At 35.1% G+C, this 18,545-nt stretch overlaps 2 protein-coding genes across 2 annotated transcripts; one reads left to right on the top strand and one right to left on the bottom strand.

Moving 5' to 3' along the window:
* The first annotated feature begins 3,851 nt into the window (after window positions 1-3,851).
* LOC110784147 (mitogen-activated protein kinase kinase kinase YODA) lies at window positions 3,852-12,595 on the top strand. Its single transcript, XM_021988567.2, has 12 exons — window positions 3,852-4,331; window positions 5,795-6,589; window positions 6,738-7,484; window positions 7,598-7,685; window positions 8,261-8,323; window positions 8,553-8,713; window positions 8,855-8,930; window positions 9,076-9,135; window positions 9,223-9,330; window positions 10,263-10,508; window positions 11,046-11,137; window positions 11,279-12,595. Exons 2-12 carry the CDS (start codon window positions 6,024-6,026, stop codon window positions 11,817-11,819), a joined length of 2,748 nt encoding a protein of 915 aa, XP_021844259.1. The 5' UTR covers window positions 3,852-4,331; window positions 5,795-6,023; the 3' UTR covers window positions 11,820-12,595.
* Window positions 12,596-13,322: 727 nt separating this feature from the next.
* Window positions 13,323-16,319, bottom strand: LOC110784190 (sugar carrier protein C-like). Its single transcript, XM_021988627.2, has 4 exons — window positions 15,927-16,319; window positions 15,206-15,528; window positions 14,018-14,647; window positions 13,323-13,923 (listed from the first exon to the last, which is right to left on the bottom strand). Exons 1-4 carry the CDS (start codon window positions 16,060-16,062, stop codon window positions 13,468-13,470), a joined length of 1,545 nt encoding a protein of 514 aa, XP_021844319.2. The 5' UTR covers window positions 16,063-16,319; the 3' UTR covers window positions 13,323-13,467.
* Between the last annotated feature and the right edge of the window lie 2,226 nt (window positions 16,320-18,545).

Raw genomic sequence — 18,545 nt, 5'->3', positions numbered from 1 at the left:
CATTATCGACCCGCTAAAAATGACCCTTTCAATACCCGACCCTCTTTTGACCCGCACCGACCCTGACCCGCCCCGCCCAATAACCAGGTCTACTTCTGAGAGAAGGTATAATATATCAAGAAATTTTGTTAATTAATTCGATTCCACTTTGTTAATCAAGGATGGTCATCACTTTTTCAAATAGTTTTTGTAGCTTTTATTGTCACTTACGGAAAATATATACAATGATGAAATAATGTTAGAGCTCACTTACTGAGAAATAAAGATGGCTTTCTTTTCACGTGAAATCTCCTTAATTATCTTAACTGAAACTTATTGGATCGGACTAGTGACGGCCCTCTTGGGCCAAAAATTCAGTAGTGTATTTTAAGTCTAGTCCTCTCAAGTTTGAATATGATTGTATAAATTTTATATTATATTACTTAATTATTCTACCCCTTTGTAAGTAGTTCAAGATCCACCACTGGATCAGATTAAACCTAGCTGATTGGAACGTATTAGATATGATTGGACCTTATTGGAAAATTTCAATAGAGTAAATTTAAGATAGTAAAAACATTGAACATGATTAGAACTTACTACGTATAGGTATAACGTAGTTTTGTCCTTATCATGAAAGTAAGTACGTCGACTGTCCACCAAGCCCACCTTCTAGCAAGGAGGACAATTAGGGTGAACAATTTTGTTATGTAATTTGTTTTTTTTGAGAAATTCATTATGTAATTTGTTGGAATAGTTGGAAAAACAAAACTTATTAAACCAAGAACTTGTTTTTTTAAGGTAAAACGTATGCACCCTGTTATCATAGATGTACAGTATCACTGATCAGTCATCACTTAGAGCATATACAACGGTGACTTATCACTAGGTTTGGTTATTGGACAGGGTAGTCCAATGGATATAGGGTTAGGGTCAAGTTAATAGGGCTTTTATTGGTCAGGGTTCTTATTGGACAGGGCCTTTATTGGACAGGGTCATTATAGGGTCAAACTTATACTACAATTATTTTGAAAATTAAAATAGTAATGATACAAAAAATTACTTGTATAGCTTCGTATTCACTTGTACTTGCACATGGCTCTTTTGTTTTTCATTTTTCATTGCTCGTTTATTGACCCGCCCACTAATGACCCGCTATTGACCTGCAACCCGCTTTTGACCCGCCCATTATCGACCCGCTAAAAATGACCCTTTTAATACCCGATCCTCTTTTGACCCGCCCTGACCCGACCCGCCCGATAACCAGGTCTACTTACCACTACTGTCAAATGCAACTTGACCTTTCATGCATAAACTCATCAATGTTGACATATTAGTATTGTCAAGTAGTTGCACCTCTTGACTTGGGTCAGGTATCTGACCCCGATGTCAAGCTTTGGCACACACATCCACGTAATACATTTGTGGGCCTTGAACAAATTTTCAAGAGATAAATAATCTGATGCTCCATGTAAATTTTTATTTATGACTTTATTTTGTCTAACTTTTAAATTTTGAGGAGGGATATATGTAAAAATTAGGTTGGAGAGAGGTGAGATTTTGGGTCAAGGTTGTAGAGAAAATAAAAGGGTCGGAGCAAGAGGTATGTCAAGTTAGTGGAGATTGAGATGGAAGGACCGAAGGAGGAGAAGCATGAGAGATAAATTGTTTTACACTTGACCGAGGGTTAAGGATGCACATGGTTTATAACTTTATACTCCCTCCGTATTTATTTAAAAGATACACTTGGCCGGGCACGGGTATTAAGAAGAAAAATTGAATGAAATAAAATAATAAAGCAAATGGGGTTGGATAGATATTTTAATAAGTAAACAAGTGGGACCATGTCATTTTGTGGGGTGGGAGGTGAGGTGGGTATATGAAATTATTTGTTTAATAAGATGATGGGTCATAAGGTAAATTAGATGTATTATTTAATTAGATGGTGTAGTTGATAAGTTACTAAAAATGACAAGTGTATCTCTTAAATAAATACGGCTGAAAAAAACAAGTGTATCTCTTAAATAAATACACAGGGAGTAACACATTCTTATCCCTGTTACCAAACGGCAAACACCAAAATCCTAGTTGCATCATTTTCAATTTTTCATGACTGCAAAAAACTGTCTTGATGTTAATTCATAGGCAAGACTCAACTAGTCAAGAGATGGCTTACTAATTCTAGCACTTATTTTTAAATAACAAAATATAAATATTTATTAATTTTTATTAATTTCTCATGGGCCCATGGCCTCATTGTTAAATTTGGTGCTACTCATTAACGATTTCTTTATTTTATTTTATTATTATCTGAATTATTATTTATAAAAAAAAGTTGGGAAATGTACATGAGTAGTTTAGTGCATGCACTTGCTCCACTTTCCATGTCAAAATAGCAGCCGACTAATTCGTTTTTGGTCTTTGGAAACTTCTACAATTTAAGTATTTTTGTGATTTCTTCGAGTATTAGAAGATGACATGTATAAGGATAATCTCTATATACATTACTTTGAATCTAATTAATGATGTAATTTGATGATGTAATGTTTATGTCATGATCATTTTTCTTTCATTATGGACTCTAAATTGATATTGTTAACTCTCACTTTTACGTCATTTTAAATTTAAAGGGTAATCCCGTCTGCTTGTCATTGAGGTAGAAAATAATTACTCTGTATTTCGTATACGATTACTATTTAAGGAAGAATACACGAGGAGAGGATAATCACTTGTATGATAGTTTTGGTACCATGGTGTATTTCGCTCCCACTTGTTGAATATTGCATTTTTACTCCGTACATATTTGATTGTGTTAGATCTTACCGTGCAAAGAAGCATCTTGCTCATTGCACCTAGATTCACTATATAGTACTTCGTACTTACTATAGGAAGAACTTATTCTCTTGGATGTTATTGTGCGAACTACATTTATTTCTTTTCAACTATACTCCGCCTTTTTCATGGTCAAACTTCAAGTAATTTGTGAATGCTTTCATGTATTTAAATTGTGTATGTTTTTTTTGGGTAAAAATGATTTTTCCAAATAATGGTTTCACTTCTTCCAATGAAATCAATTTTGAGATATGTTGATTTCTTCGAAAGAAGTGAAATTAATTCCTCCTTAGAATAATCACCTCCCAATGCTTTCACGTACTTAGATGATAAATATTTCTACAAGTGATCCTGAAAATTTTGTTAACACTTACGAATATTAGGAAATTGAGTCGTGAAATTACACACATATTTTATCCATGAATGTTTCATGCTTTAGGATAATTATAAATCTTTTCAAATTAGTCGTGTTGTTGGTTGTTTTCTGTTCCATCTCAATTTCTGCAAATTTGCAATCGAGTTACTCATAATTTTAACAATAACCATTTCACCTTGAAAACATCCTAACAAACCCACTACTTTAAATTCACGATTATCCTCTTCTCTCCATATTTCAAATGTTGAATTAGTTTTTACAATGCCGCCATATAAAAATCCGATAAAGATTCAGTTACTTACTGATTAAACTCACGAACATTCTATGAACACCTATAAAAAAAACATCTATGTTTGTTTTTACCTATGACATCTACTCATCTACGGAGACATAAAGGAATAAACAACCTTTTAAAAATTAAAGATAAAATTAAGAACTTTTTAATATAAAAATAAAATAAAATTAACCCGTAATAAGACCAACCTAATTCATCATTTTCGGATAACCTTTTAAAAATTAAAAAGAAAATTAAGAAATTTTTAATATAAAAATAAAGTTAAATTAACCCGTAATATAAGACTAACCTAACTCATCGTTTCGGATAACAAAAGCATGAAAAATAAGCATGTACTCCATTATTAACACTAGTAGAAAAAATGAAAACAAAATAAATGCGGAAAATCAACGCTCAAACAAAAAAACTTCCATTGCTCAACGAAGGAGACGCAACAACACTCTCTTTCTCTCTCCTCTTTTCTCCATCCCTTTCTCACTTTCTCTCTCCAACAAAATTCTCAAATTCTTCCCATTTTCTCTCTCTCCTCTTTATTTTCCATTTCGAATAAATGGGTTTTCATCAAAATTTCTAGGGTTTTCAGTTTTTTTCGGCTGAATTTCTCAGTTCAATCTGCACTTCCTTAGCTTAACTATTCAATTCCTGTTCTGTAATCTAGATTTAATTTCCCAGAGTTAACAATCACTCTTCGTTGTTCTTCGCTTCAGTGTAACGCACTTCACTGGTGCATAATTTTGCCAGAAGTTCTGAACTCGTTGGTTTACTGCTTTAGTTTTAGTGGAACAAAAAGGAAATGAAATGATTGAGATTCGTCGGATTATTTCGACGATTTGGTGCTGGTGATTTCAGGTAAATTCTAACTGCTGTTTTTTGCTTAATTTCGGATCTGTTTTTTGTTGTAGGTGGTCAGATCTTTATTAAAGGATATAATTTGAGTGTTTAATTCTTAGTTTTAATTTATTTTTGGAATTAATTTGTGTGTTAGTATGATTTTTAGCAACAATTTCGTTTATTTTAGGACTGGATTGACTTGGTTGTTAGGTATGCTATTTCTATCGAGGTTGGGATATTTGGATACCTTTTTTGACGTTTTAGGAAATTAAGATCCTTATAAATGATTAGTAGGATTTTTTAATTTCAAGGAATGGTATATCAGAGACCTGGTTCTAAAATGGGGAAGACTAAAGATTATTATTTGGAGTTGACAATTGACTAGGAAAAAGTTGAAGAAATTATCCAGACTTTAATTTAGGAAACAAATTATCGGTGGAATTAGTCAAGTTATAATTGAGACACTAAGGCACTAAGCCTTGTTTTTTCGACACTTCAAGGAGAGTGAAAAGTTCTCCGGGATGGGTTATCGGAGGTGTGGTCGGGGTTTTAGGTGGGTTATCGGAGGTGTGGTCGGGTTTTCGGGTGGGTTATTGGAGGTATGGTTTGGGGTTTTGCTGAGGGATGATAACCCAATCTCCAAGAGCACATGCGGGTTTTTTTGGGGTTCGTAGGCAATTAGGGCGGAAGTTTTGAATTTTCACGAATTAAATGGGAGGTTTTCCGGGAGAAAATCTCCTGATAGTGTACTCTAAATACCATTCTCGGAAATGGTTTACCATTTCCTGTGGTTCGCCAAGCAAAAGGGAAAAACTTGAAGCAGTGTACCTTATGGAATGTCAGTAGTATTGACAATGAATCTACAAGAATAATCTTTGTTCTCTACCTGGGTCCTCTAGGATGTGATTAATCCAAGGAAGAATTCACTTCTTCCAAGGAAATCAACTTAGACATTTCCCTAAGTTGACTTCATTGGAAAAAATTAAATTCTTACTTGGATTTATCATTTGTCGTGTTCTCTTCCTGTGTTAGTAAGTAAATCTGACAGGCAAAGATTGCCTTTGTGAGAGGAAATAGTAAGGAGTTTATGTACGGAGTTGAATTTTGTGAGGAGCAGTATGGTAGCATCTTTCCGATTTGGACATGGAAAACAAGTTTTGATAGGTAAGGGGAGAGTTGTCACTTATCTTTTGAGCTATTCCAAGATCTGTTTGTTTGAATAAATCATGCTGGACTGCATATTGGTGGACTAGTACAGTTAGTCTATCAACTATCAGAACTTGGTCAAAGGTTCTTTAGAATATGGAATTGTTGGAGGTCGCTTCTACGTTTATATAGTAGAGTTGATTATCTTTGATGCTTAATTGCTTGGTTTGCTCCCGATGTAATTTGCAGGCAGCTTGCATTGTACCTGCAGTAATGAATAGCATTCCTCATTTTCAAGAAAGTTTGTCATTGATATTTGTATTTCTTTTTTTCAGATCACTATCTTTTGAATTGGTTCTATTGTGTACTCAAACCAGTTTATATAACCATTGGTAACAACGAAGTTCCTTGAAGTGTTTATGGAGGTTTATGATGGTGCTCAAATTTATTACTTTAGACATACTATGATAACTTATCCCTGTATACTTGAGTGAACTTGGGTTGCACTTGTTACTGGAGAATCTTCCCTTGACTTGGTTTAGTGAAATAATTGAAAACAAAACTATGCCTTCATGGTGGGGGAAGTCATCATCTAAAGACGCAAAGAAAAAAACTGGCGATGAAACAATCCTTGACGCAATAAGGCGAAAATTCAGAAACTCATCTGATGTGAAATTAGATAGTAGATCAGGAGCATCTCGTAGGCATTGCATTGACACAGTTTCGGAGAGAGGTGCTCAATCTAGGGCGGAGTCCAGATCCCCTTCTCCGTCGAAAGTATCCAAGCATGTCGGAAGGTGTCAAAGTTTTGCTGAAAGGCCTCATGCGCAGCCACTTCCCCTTCCTGGTCTGCATCCTGCCAATGTAAGTCGCACTGATTCTGGAATCAGTTTATCGTCAAAACCGAGAACAGAAAAGAGCTCCAAGTCATCATTATTTCTCCCTCTTCCAAGACCTTCCTGCATTAGGAGCAGGGCAGATCCTGCAGAGTTGGACAGTGATGTTGTTACTAATTCCGTTTCGAGTGCAAGCTCAATAGAAAGTGATGATCTTACTGAGTCCCGGCTGCGTAGTCCCCAAGCATTTGACCTTGATATTGGGGCAAGAACTGCTGCTGGAAGCCCTTCTAGGTGAGGAATAAGCTTCTTGCCTTCTCTGTTTTCTTGATTTTGGATACCCTTTAGCAATTGTTGTCTTCTCTCATTTTATTTCTTCAAAATGAAGATTATACAATGGGTACTTGATAATTTTAGTGACTTAATATTTTCTTTTTGCTAGTGTGGTACTCAAGGATCAGGCAACCAAAGCTGCTCAAAATGATTATGTAGAAGCACAAAAACCTGTTAGCCTTCCATTAAGCAATCAAAGTACTACTGCCTCCCCAAGAAGAAGAAGGCCTCTGGGCAATCATGTGCCCAATTTGCTGGTACCTCCACATGGTGCTTTTTGCAGTGCTCCCGACAGCTCGATGTCTAGCCCCTCCAGAAGTCCACTGAGAACACCCAACTCTGAGCAAATTTTGAATGCTGCCTTCTGGGCTAGTAAACCTTACCCTGACGTGACTTTACTTGGATCTGGTCACTGCTCTAGTCCAGGTTCAGGCCAAAACTCTGGCCACAATTCTATGGGAGGGGATATCTCAGGACAGCTATTTTGGCAACAACCAAGCAGAGGTAGTCCAGAGTATTCTCCAATACCTAGTCCCAGAATGACTAGCCCTGGGCCAAGCTCTAGAGTTCAAAGTGGTGCTGTGACTCCTATTCATCCTAGAGCTGCAGGTTCCGGCTCCGATATGCATGCAAGCTGGGGTGATGATGGAAAACAGCAGAGTCATCGTTTGCCTCTTCCTCCTGTTACCATTCCAAGTCCTTCTCCGTTCTCTCATGGGAATTCAGCAGCAACATCTCCCTCTGTTCCAAGAAGCCCAGCTAGAGCAGAGAATCTTCCGAGCCCCACCTCACGCTGGAAGAAAGGGAGGTTGCTTGGTCGAGGAACATTTGGACACGTCTATCTTGGGTTTAATAGGTGGTTACAGTTCTAGATTCTTGTTACCTTTTTTTCTTTGAACTTCAATTAACTGATAGAGAGTTTAGTGAGGAATATTTCCTGACTTGGTCTTTCTTTTTATCATGACATAGTGAAACGGGTGAAATGTGCGCCATGAAGGAGGTCACACTTTTTTCTGATGATCCAAAGTCGAAGGAAAGTGCTAAGCAGCTTCAACAGGTATTTAGCCCCCTCCCACATTGTAGCTCTAGCTTATCTTGCTGCATTGAAATATAACAAGCCATTAGAGGCATTTCTTTTCTTACTTTGATATATGGCCGTCACTTATTCATGTGTATGGTAATTGGAATCTTTTAGTCTGTAAGATGTTTCTTGTCGGTGTTTATACGAACCTACTTCCGTAAGCTTCTAGCCCTCTTTTTTGTGATTTGTTGATATACTTAAGAACCGGAATATATCTCTTCTACGACTCAGGTGTGCTGAATGACATCAAATGCTTAGATTTACCTAATAGTAACATCATTGGAACCCAAAATGTAAGCTAACTAGGTAATTTCTCTATCTGGAGTTGTTGCGAACTGCTGTTAGGCTATTATGTAGGTTCACTATAGTACTATACAATGACTTGCTTTTAAAGTATGTGTCAACATTGTAACTGCATTCCCTTGATTCTGTGAGCTCTATGCTGCCGCTATTCCATTGTCCATTGACTTCGTTCTAATTATAGGCCTTTCATTTAGCAAATAGTTGACCGTCACTATCGTTTAAAATAAACGTTTTTACCCCTTGTGCAGGAAATTGCTTTGTTGAGCCGCCTACGTCATCCAAATATTGTGCAGTATTATGGTTCAGAAACTGTAAGTTTAAGTCAGTTTTTTAGATCCTATTGAAGTTAAAGTGTAAATTTGCTTCTCCCTTCATTCTTGAATTTAGCGTTGGTAATCCCTAAGCATATGAAAGTTAGTTTTCTCAGGCCGTCTTAGTATTGGTTTTTATGTTAGTTTTGGAGAATCAGATACTACAGATTTGTACCTTTCTCATTTGTTTCACTTGTCTAATCCTTTATTTTTTTTCATTTGTTTACAGGTTGGTGATAGACTATACATATACTTAGAATTCGTGTCTGGTGGGTCTATTTATAAGCTTCTTCAAGAATATGGACAGCTTGGTGAACTTGCAATACGTAGTTATACCCAACAAATACTCTCCGGGCTTGCATTCCTTCATGGAAAAAACACTGTTCACAGGTAAAATATGTTAGCTGCTGTCAATGTTTGTTAATGGCTATTGGCTAATACCTTTTCTGTGTCATAAAGTACAAGTTTCTAGAGTTGTAATTTCAGTGAAGGAAAGAGATGTATTTGTTGTTCATGAGCTACCTTTTGCAGGGATATCAAAGGTGCAAATTTACTTGTTGACCCCAATGGCCGTGTTAAGTTGGCAGATTTCGGTATGGCAAAGCATGTGAGTACCCCATCCACTTTAATGGTCCCTGAGCCGGGAAAAAAAAAAAAGCTAGAAATATAGGTTGATTCAAGATTGTTCAGATCATCTTTGTTTTCATATCAAAGGTAAGAACCCTACTTACTGGTTTATATTGTTTTTGCAGATTACCGGACAGTCATGTCCATTGTCATTTAAGGGAAGCCCCTACTGGATGGCACCGGAGGTCAGCATCTGAATGTTATCTCTGCTCGTGGGTTTAGTTGTATTTTTCCTGATGGTATTTTCATCCTCAGTTCTCTTTCAAATGCAGGTTATTAAAAATTCAAATGGTTGCAACCTTGCTGTTGACATATGGAGCCTTGGTTGTACTGTCTTGGAAATGGCGACAACCAAACCACCATGGAGCCAGTATGAAGGGGTATGTGCTTTATGATCACGTTAATGAAAGAATCAAAGTTGCTTTTCTGAGGTCCTATTGTTTTTTTTTGCCTTGTTTTTCGCCTTTGTTAAAAACAACTATGACAACCCTGTTACCTGATTCGCTAGTATGAGACTGGGTACGGGTACGCAATTCGCTATCGAATTTGCTAAATTAGACCAAAATTCTACCATTTTCATGTTATAATTCGTTTATTTGGTTCGCGGTTCGTGGGGTGATTAGAGAATTAGGTAACACTGATGACAACCATTGAGCACCCTGGTGATTTGCAGAATGTTTAAGGCCCGATTTTGTATCTGTTATTTCAAAGCACCATGGTCATTAAGCCAGGCCATTATTGATGGTTTCGATGTTACCAATTTCGTCTGACATTGCTTTAATGTTTCTGTAGCTGTTGACAATTATTCTGGTTGCTTGTTGCTGGATCTGTTGCTAAATTCCAATTTTCTCCTTTTAGTTATGAAATTGCACTTGTTGTCCTTTGTTTAATAATATGCATAACCATAAACATAATACTCCGTAGTATCTTTTTCTGTGTACTCCCAAGTCAGTGATACCCTCACCAGGACTCCAATTGGCTGAATAGTTATAACCGGTTCATTTACACTCCTAAACATAATATTATCTTCTTAATTATCGTTTTCTGCGTACTCCAAGTCAGCGATACCCTCACCAGGACGCCAATTGGATGTATAGTTTTAATCTGTGTCAGGTCTTACAAAACATTCTCATGTGTATTATAAGTTCTTCATGCTGTATTGAAGTTGTAATGACCCAAGTTTTTTGTAATACTTCCGTTCGTTTTGTGGGTTATGTATTGGTTTATTTTGTGTCGTTTATTTCCTCGTATTAGAATACTGTATATTTCTGTACTAAGTAGATTGTGTTGATAAATTACGTTTCTTTTGCAGGTTGCTGCTATGTTCAAAATAGGCAACAGCAAAGAATTACCAGCTATTCCCGATCATCTATCTGATGAAGGAAAAAGTTTTGTGAAGCTATGTCTGCAGCGAGATCCACAACAGCGCCTTTCTGCAGCTCAACTGCTTGAACACCCATTTGTCAAGAATACTGCTCCGCTAGTGAGGCCTATACCAAGTCCCGAGCCAGCTGATACTCCAATTCCAATTAATATTCTAAATGGGACGAGGTCTTTGGTACGTCTTGGTTTCTGTCTTTTTCATTTATTTCAGTTTTTTTTTGCTGGCTGATCCAAATTGTCTCTTTGATGTTGGTCTATGTTCTTATTTCATCCATTGCCTTTTCATATCTATATCTATATGTATATTATACTAAACCGCAGTTTTCTTTTCCTTCCAAAATCTCTCTCTCTCTCTTTTTTTTTTTTTTTTAATTTAGTTTTTTAGACATTAAAGAACTACCACAAATTTATTATTCTGGAAACAATGATGACTTTTAAATATCCAATGTGGAATAATTATGAAATGATCTCCTTTTTATTTATTGCATCTAAATTCAACTCCTTTTTTTAGTTGTTGATACTGAAAATCAAAAGTGTTAACTCATGCACACTTTAAAAGTACCATTTTCCACCCATATTAATGCAATATTTGAATAAACTAATTGTTCAAAAACATATAAATAAACCGTGCATTGCACAGGTGCTAACTAGTTAATTATATATTGTGCATCTACAATGACCTAAATTTTATTGTCATGTAAACCATCTTCAGGGGGTGGGAGTTGAGAGGAACCTTTCCAGCTTGGACTCTGAAAGACTTGCTGTTCATTCATCCAGGGTTTCACCTGCTCGACCTCGCTCCAGGTTTCTTAATTTGACCACTTTTTCCTTGACACTTTTTTTTCATTCAGTTGGTCCATTTTCCTGTATAGACATCAACTAAGATATTTCTTTTATGCCGTGATCTGATTTTGATCCTATTTTTATTTTTATTTGTGTTCTTAGCGAGTATTACATTCCGCGGAACATATCTTGTCCTGTCTCACCAATTGGCAGCCCACTGTTGAATCCAAGGTCACCTCAACACCTAAACGGTATGATGTCACCTTCTCCTATATCGAGCCCCCGAACCACATCTGGCTCATCAACACCCCTTACTGGTGTTAGTGGTGCTATTCCATTTCATCACTCACAGTCACAGCAGTCTCTTTACATGCAAGAGGGTTTCGGAACCTTGCCTAAATCTCCAAACAGTGTTTTCCAGAATGCGCCCTGTTACCATGACCCGAACCCAAATATTCTTCGAGGGATGCAATCTGGATCTGGACCCCATGCTATAACATTAGTGAGTCCCAAAAATGGAAACCATGTAAAACAGGTCGAAAGAGAAAGATCGTGTCAAGGGGGGGACCCTTGTAATGGACGCACCATATTGGTTGATCGTGTATCCAAACAGCTATTACGGGAGCATGTAAAGCAGCAAAATCCTTCCGTTGAATTTAGTCCCCGCTCCACATTGCCTAGTCGGACCCACCATGGCCTCTAGCTTCATTCATCACCCCGCCCGTGTACCGGATAATTCTATTGTTTTGGCATTTTGGACATAAAAGGAAAAATGAAGAACGGAGTTGGTTGAATTTGGATTTTTGAAGCTCGATTGGTCTTATTTTGGCACTTGGTCATCAACCACAATGCAAACGTTGAAGAGTACTCTGTTTCGGTGGCAACATACAGCTCGGGGTTTTTGCAGCTCAAAATGGCGGATTTCACTTTTGAAAATCTCAATGTGGGAGGTAAACTGCCATGTTTTGTACAAATTCAGAACTCTTCTTTTTCTTTCTGATAATAGAGTCATTAAGACCGACCTAAGACTAAAAAAGCTCGTTCAGCAGAAAGCGGTTCTAGAAGAGAGGTTTTCAAGTTTCGGATGGACCTGCGTTTTTCTAGGTCATCATCTCAGACAAAGCTAGAACTTAACCAAGAAAGCTGGGATTTTGAATGGTTTAGTAAAAGTTTATGTTGTACAGGAGTCTAATTTGGATATACAGCCATGGGAATGGAGTTCAGAATATGCTTAATTAACCAATTAAGGGTTCGAGTCTGTTTTGGAGCCCGTTTATTATACCTGCTCTGATGTAATTGTCTATATTATTATTATTATGATTATGATTATGATTATTATGTAGTAATATTGTTTACCCTGTTTCTGTACATTTACTATATTAGTACAGAAATGTACGTGCTCATTCAGACTGTAATTTTACTCTTTTGACATCCAGTGATATTTGATGAAATGAAACATGCATTTCCATGGCTCTTCAATTTGGTTGCAGGGTCTAATGTGTAGGATTTCTATTGCAGGAAATCTAAAGAGTAATTGCTAACTTTGAACTTTGTAACAATATCTAATTAGTGTAACATCATTCATAAAGTTGGCAAATGGATCATATATATGAATCTTGTTTGGTTTTAGTCAATTTCAATTTAAGACTTAGGCTATGTTCTGTTCACCTTATTTTCACTTATTTTAGGAAAAATAAGTTCAGTTAAGTTCAGATAAGATAAGTTTAGGAAAATAGGGGTTGATCAAATATAATTTATAACTAAAATAAGTTTTGATAAGTTATAATAAGTTATGATAAGTTCAATTAAGTTCATATAAATTCAAGAAAAATAAGTGAAAATCAGGTAAATAAAACACACCGTTATACAAGTAACCGATTAGTCATTTGATTAAGTCACCAGAATACAAAATTTACCAATTATAAATGGAGATTTTTTAGTTTTGTAGTTATTTCAACATCATGTTTAATTTCGTATTTCATTAATCGCTAGCTATTTGTTCTTTCACCTTATATCACAAATTTTTTTCTTAGGTCAAACATGCGACACTTCTGTTTATATAACTAGTTCCAACATTGATAAGACTTAAAACTCACAGATACTTAGTTCATAATTATGGGAAAAATATATGTGGAAGTACTTGGTATATTTTATCCTTTGCAATTGCACAAATAATTATTTCTAAACACACAAGACAAAATTAGTGGATAATAAAATGTGTATAATTTCATAACTTACTGTTGATGAATGAATGAATTAACATAAATATCTACTAAAATCTGTCATAATATTTGGCTAATTAACAATCTTAAAAACCATAACACTTCCTAAAATATAAAAATATAATGGAATTACGCCTTAAGTACGGGCATCTCGGGAGTAACAACCTGCTCAGGAATGAAATGACCCCAAAACTTGTGGCTTTTCCAGACAAGATTCATCTCTTCAATAGGCACATTCTTGGTCTCGGGCAACAAGAAGTAGATGAATATAGTCATAATCACGACGAAGAAGGCGAAGAAGATGAAGAGTCCGAACTTTAAGGCACATAACATTGGGAGGAAAGCTTGAGCTATAATAAAGGTAAATATCATGTTGACCGATACGTTGATACTCTGTGCAGCAGATCGGACTTCGAGAGGGAAGATTTCACTTGGGACTAGCCACCCTAGAGGTCCCCATGACCATGCGAATCCAGCTACGTAGATGCATATAAACAATACAACTACAATTGCATACCATTGTGGCAAATTTGTTGCATCTCCTGTCACCCCAAATTGCCATCCGATAAATATTGCTACCAAGATCTGACAATGCAACGCAACAAATTAAGATAAGTAGTCAATTAATTATTAAACAATAAATTAATTAAATTAAGATATAAGAAATTGATTTGATTACCTGGAGAATGAGCATTTGAATGCCACCTTGAAGGAAGAGAGATCGCCTTCCCCACTTATCAACACCGTAAATGGAGACCAAAGTAGCAACAACGTTAACGCCACCGGTAATAACAGCCGACATGAGGGAGGCGTCATTTGCGAATCCAATTGTTTTAAACAAAACCGGTGCGTAGAACATGATCACATTAATTCCGGTAAGTTGTTGAAACATTGGAATTGCAAAGGCGAAGATGAGAGGAGGCCTATACTGTCTGTCTTTTAAGAGGCTTTTCCAAGGGTCTTCCACCTTCTTAGAGGCGTCACTAGCTGTAACTAGGTCTTGGAATTCGGCGTCAACATTGTCAACCCCTCGGATTTTTAACAGTTGTTTCTTAGCTTCATCGGGTTTGCCTTGTTCAATGAGGGAGTTGGGGGTTTCGGGAAGGATTAAAGAACCAACAAGGATAATGAGAGCAGGAACCATAGCTCCCCCGAGACTCAACCTCCATCCAATGTGGTCAACTTTGGCAAATACGTAGTTAAGGAGATTGGCTATCAAGATTCCTATTGTGATTGTCAGTTGAAACATCATGTTTAGCGCACCACGGTGCTTGTAAGGTGCCATCTCTGAGAGAAACACAGGTACTGACTGCAAATATTATACAACAACCAATAATTTACTTAGTTTAATTTTTTTATAAACAAATCTCAATTTACAATTACAACAATAATTATTAATTGGTTGTATCTGTGATATAGCAATAAGTATAAATTAGCAGAAACGGTAACTCTAGCAATATCAGTGTCATATATATATAGGTTAGACTGCATATATTATACTTCTACAACCAATAATTTACTTAGTTCAATTTTTTATAAACAAATCTCAACTTAAAATTACAAACATTAATTGGTTGTATCTGTGATATAGCAACAAGTATATATTAGCAGAAACGATAACTCTATCAATATCAATGCCATACATAGGTTAGACTGCAAATATTATACAACCAATAATTTATTCAGTTCAATTTTTTATAAATAAATCTCTAACTTACAATTACAAATATTAATTGGTTGTATCAGTGATATAGCAATAAGTATAAATTAGCAAAACGGTAACTCTATCAAGTAAAACATAGTACAATTACGGTACAATAAAAATATTGGTAAGTAAAAATATTGGTAACGTTCGAGGTGTACGTACCTGATTAGCAAAGCCAATGCCAAAACCAAGAAGTATACGGCCAATGATAAGCATGGCAACGTTTTGAGCAGCGGCATTAACAACGGCACCAACAAGGAAGAGGAGACCTCCAGCAAACATGGATCGCTTACGGCCCCACTTTCTGGTCACAGTAGATGCCACAATAGAAGCTACTAATGCAGCCAAGTATAAAGAGGATGTGAACATGGTTAATTTAACGCTATTGAATTTACAGTACTGGTTCGTTCCCGAATCAGCCATCTGTTGTCTGTAAACAGATGGGAAGAATTTCTCCAAAAACATCGGCATTGATGTAACTCCACCTACATATAAGACAATTATATTATGTTAATTGAAGTATCTAACAACACACGTGCGGCATTAATCTAACTCCGATCCACCTACATCTCTTATGACAATTAAATTATGTTATTTGACGTATCTAATAACACACATGCGATTAATACTTTTAATTAGAAACCATATACGAGATTTACGTACTAATGATAATTATCTTATATTAATTCACGTATCTAATAACACAAGTGCGATTAGTGCTTTTAATTAGCATCCATATATGAGATTTACTAATTAAGCGAATAACACTATCCCTCAAAAAAATTAATCGAATAATACTAGCTACATCAATTCATTCAATTCAAGGCCATACAAATTAAATTAAACCTTGATAATATAACAATTCAATAAATAAAATATATACCTGAAATTCCGATGTCATAACCAAAGATCAAACCTCCAGCCGCCGCAAGAAGACAACTCAAAAAGACGTAACCAGTTAGTTTTCCTGGATAGTCTTTACCGACTTTTTCACCATCAACAATTATTCCACCCGCCATTGTTTATTTTTTTTTCTCTAACTTTGATCAATTGAAAAGATATGGATGAATAATTTAAGCACAAGTATCAACGTATTTATAGTACCTATACTCTCCTAATTCTATTCGACATATAATTGGAAACTAATAACTCGAACCTAAAATTCTATGAAGTATATAATAAGAAACGTAACATAAACCTAACTCTAAAAAGTTTCCTAATTCTATCCTAACAAGAAGAAGCAAAACCGAATTTTACAAGGAACAAAACCAAGAGTTTTAGTCCATAAAAGAACCGTTGTATATTTGTATGTATTAGTTGCACGATTATAAGATAACTAACTTCATCCTTTTGGACTTTTTTTTTGTTTTTGTTGTGCGTACAGAGAGTGTTGGAAATTTATTCTAATTAAAACTCTAGGTTTTTTTTTTCAAGTTATTAATTACGGAGTAATTGGTTACTAATAATTAGTACAAGCTGGATAATATTCATTATAGTATTTTTAAGGGGATTAATTATACGAGGTATAATATTATGGAGTACTAGATTAGGTCCTGTACATGCACGGATAATCAAAAAGTATTATTTGACAACCTTTTTAAAAAATATATTTAATTGAAACATTTATCCATTCAATGTAATGCGTAACCAATAACTCTTGAATTTTTTCATTTAATAATCTAATATGAAATTTTCAACCACTACAATATTTGATATGCTTAACATGTTAATTTGACCAAAATATTGAATAAATATATTTTTCAATGATTGATAGGTCAATTTGACTAAAAATTACCTAAATAGTCTAAATACTATAATATTCTATAATCTTATACATATTATATTTTTTTTTTCATACGTAGCCATTTATACAAAAGAAGAGAAAATAACATATTATAAAAAATAGATATGTTTTATAGGAAATGGTTTTTTTGGAGGGAAGTTTTTGCAATAGATATGATCCGAAATTCTGGTGTCTGTTTTAATATAATATACTCCGTAATAAATATGATCCAATCCGCATCACATGGACTATTGGATTTTTCATCCATATGTCCTTCATTTTTTTACCCCTATTCCCACAACAAACTCTAACTTCTTGTAGTTTACTTCTGATACATCAACAGCCATATAGTCAGCTTAATTGATTATCAGTTGAAAGATCGAAACATAATTTGGTTGACTTTTGTTCTGTTGATCTGCTAGCCGATAGTTACTTTTGAGGGGGCATGTATTAAAAAATCTAGATGAAAGTCGAATAGCTAAGTCCAAATTTACTTATTAATTTAATAACCAATAAGGGATAACACGAAGGGGTAATGATAAAGGTCGCAAGTTACAGCAACATTTAGTTGTCATAATTTTACGTGTCGGAGTTTAATTGGTACATATAGGCGTCACGTAACCTATGCGTCATCAGAATATTCTTATTATTATCAATGTAATATTTTTACTATGAAAATGTAAATAAGGTATTTGATATAAAAAAGGAAACAAATTAGAATATTAAGATTTTCCTACAATTTTTTGTGAAACAAGTATATAATAGGTTATATAAGTTAAATATTTTAGTATTCAATTTAATTAAATCATGACACATAAGCATGTCATGTCATCATTGTGATACGGCTTAAAAATCGCGTGTTGAGACCTTTATCATTTTCGAAGGCGAAGAAAACAATTCCGTAATATAAATAATGGACGACAATGACTTAATTAATTTGATTTTCTTTCGTTTTGTAATGTTAAATGTACGTGCTAAAGTGTACGATACAATATAGTTATGTAGATAATTTTCTCCGTGCAAGGTAGGTAATTCAGTTGACAAGATTTGAGCTAAATTTCCACAATTTACTGGCTAGATCAACATCCTCACTCAATGAGAATCCAACGAGAAGAGAGGGACAGTCAAAGAAGACGATGCATCATACTCCATATTAGACTTGAACAAATATAGCCCGCGCCGGGTCCGAAAAAGTGCGGGTTTAGGTAGCTTCAAATACACATGTTTAGACCAAATCCCATTTCGACCAAAAAAGCCCACACCAAATTTATGAGTATGGGGATGAATTTTTTTGTTAAAATCCCGGCCCGATCATGCCCGAATTTTAATCACCTCTATTTCATACGAAGTATGTATGAAAAGCGGTGGGGTGACTTCAGGGTAATGTGTAGGATTTCTATTACAGGAAACCTAAAAGTAATTGCTAACTTTGAACGTTGTAACAATATCTAACTAGTGTAACATCATTAATAAAGTTCACAAATTCTTATTTATAAGAGTTGTATAATAAATATTTTACACCAGAGTAAAAGTTAAATCAAAATGCTTAATATTTTTTTTTTTATTTTAATAAAACTTATTTCTTCAAAATCACTAATAATGTATAAAACTAATCATCTAACCATTTAAAATGTTTATCTATCTTGGTGTACAATAAATTTATTGTACACCTTGTACGCGCAAGACCTTTTGAATAAATTAAGTTGGCAAATAGATCAT

The sequence above is a fragment of the Spinacia oleracea genome, chromosome 3, assembly GCF_020520425.1.
Source record: "Spinacia oleracea cultivar Varoflay chromosome 3, BTI_SOV_V1, whole genome shotgun sequence".
In the NCBI taxonomy this organism is placed as follows: domain Eukaryota; kingdom Viridiplantae; phylum Streptophyta; class Magnoliopsida; order Caryophyllales; family Amaranthaceae; genus Spinacia; species Spinacia oleracea.
The sequence above is the reverse complement of the archived record's forward strand: the minus strand, read 5'-3'. Positions and strand labels throughout refer to the sequence as shown.

Excerpts from the sequence above, each read along its gene's own strand:
- LOC110784147 (XM_021988567.2), top strand. The coding sequence starts at position 6,024 with ATGCCTTCATGGTGGGGGAAGTCATCATCTAAAGACGCAAAGAAAAAA. Across the intron at positions 8,714-8,854 it reads GGAAAAAACACTGTTCACAG|GGATATCAAAGGTGCAAATT; the intron begins GTAAAATATGTT and ends TACCTTTTGCAG. Across the intron at positions 8,931-9,075 it reads ATTTCGGTATGGCAAAGCAT|ATTACCGGACAGTCATGTCC; the intron begins GTGAGTACCCCA and ends TTGTTTTTGCAG.
- LOC110784190 (XM_021988627.2), bottom strand. The coding sequence starts at position 16,062 with ATGGCGGGTGGAATAATTGTTGATGGTGAAAAAGTCGGTAAAGACTAT. Across the intron at positions 15,529-15,926 it reads TTATGACATCGGAATTTCAG|GTGGAGTTACATCAATGCCG; the intron begins GTATATATTTTA and ends TCTTATATGTAG. Across the intron at positions 13,924-14,017 it reads TTCAAATGCTCATTCTCCAG|ATCTTGGTAGCAATATTTAT; the intron begins GTAATCAAATCA and ends TTGCATTGTCAG.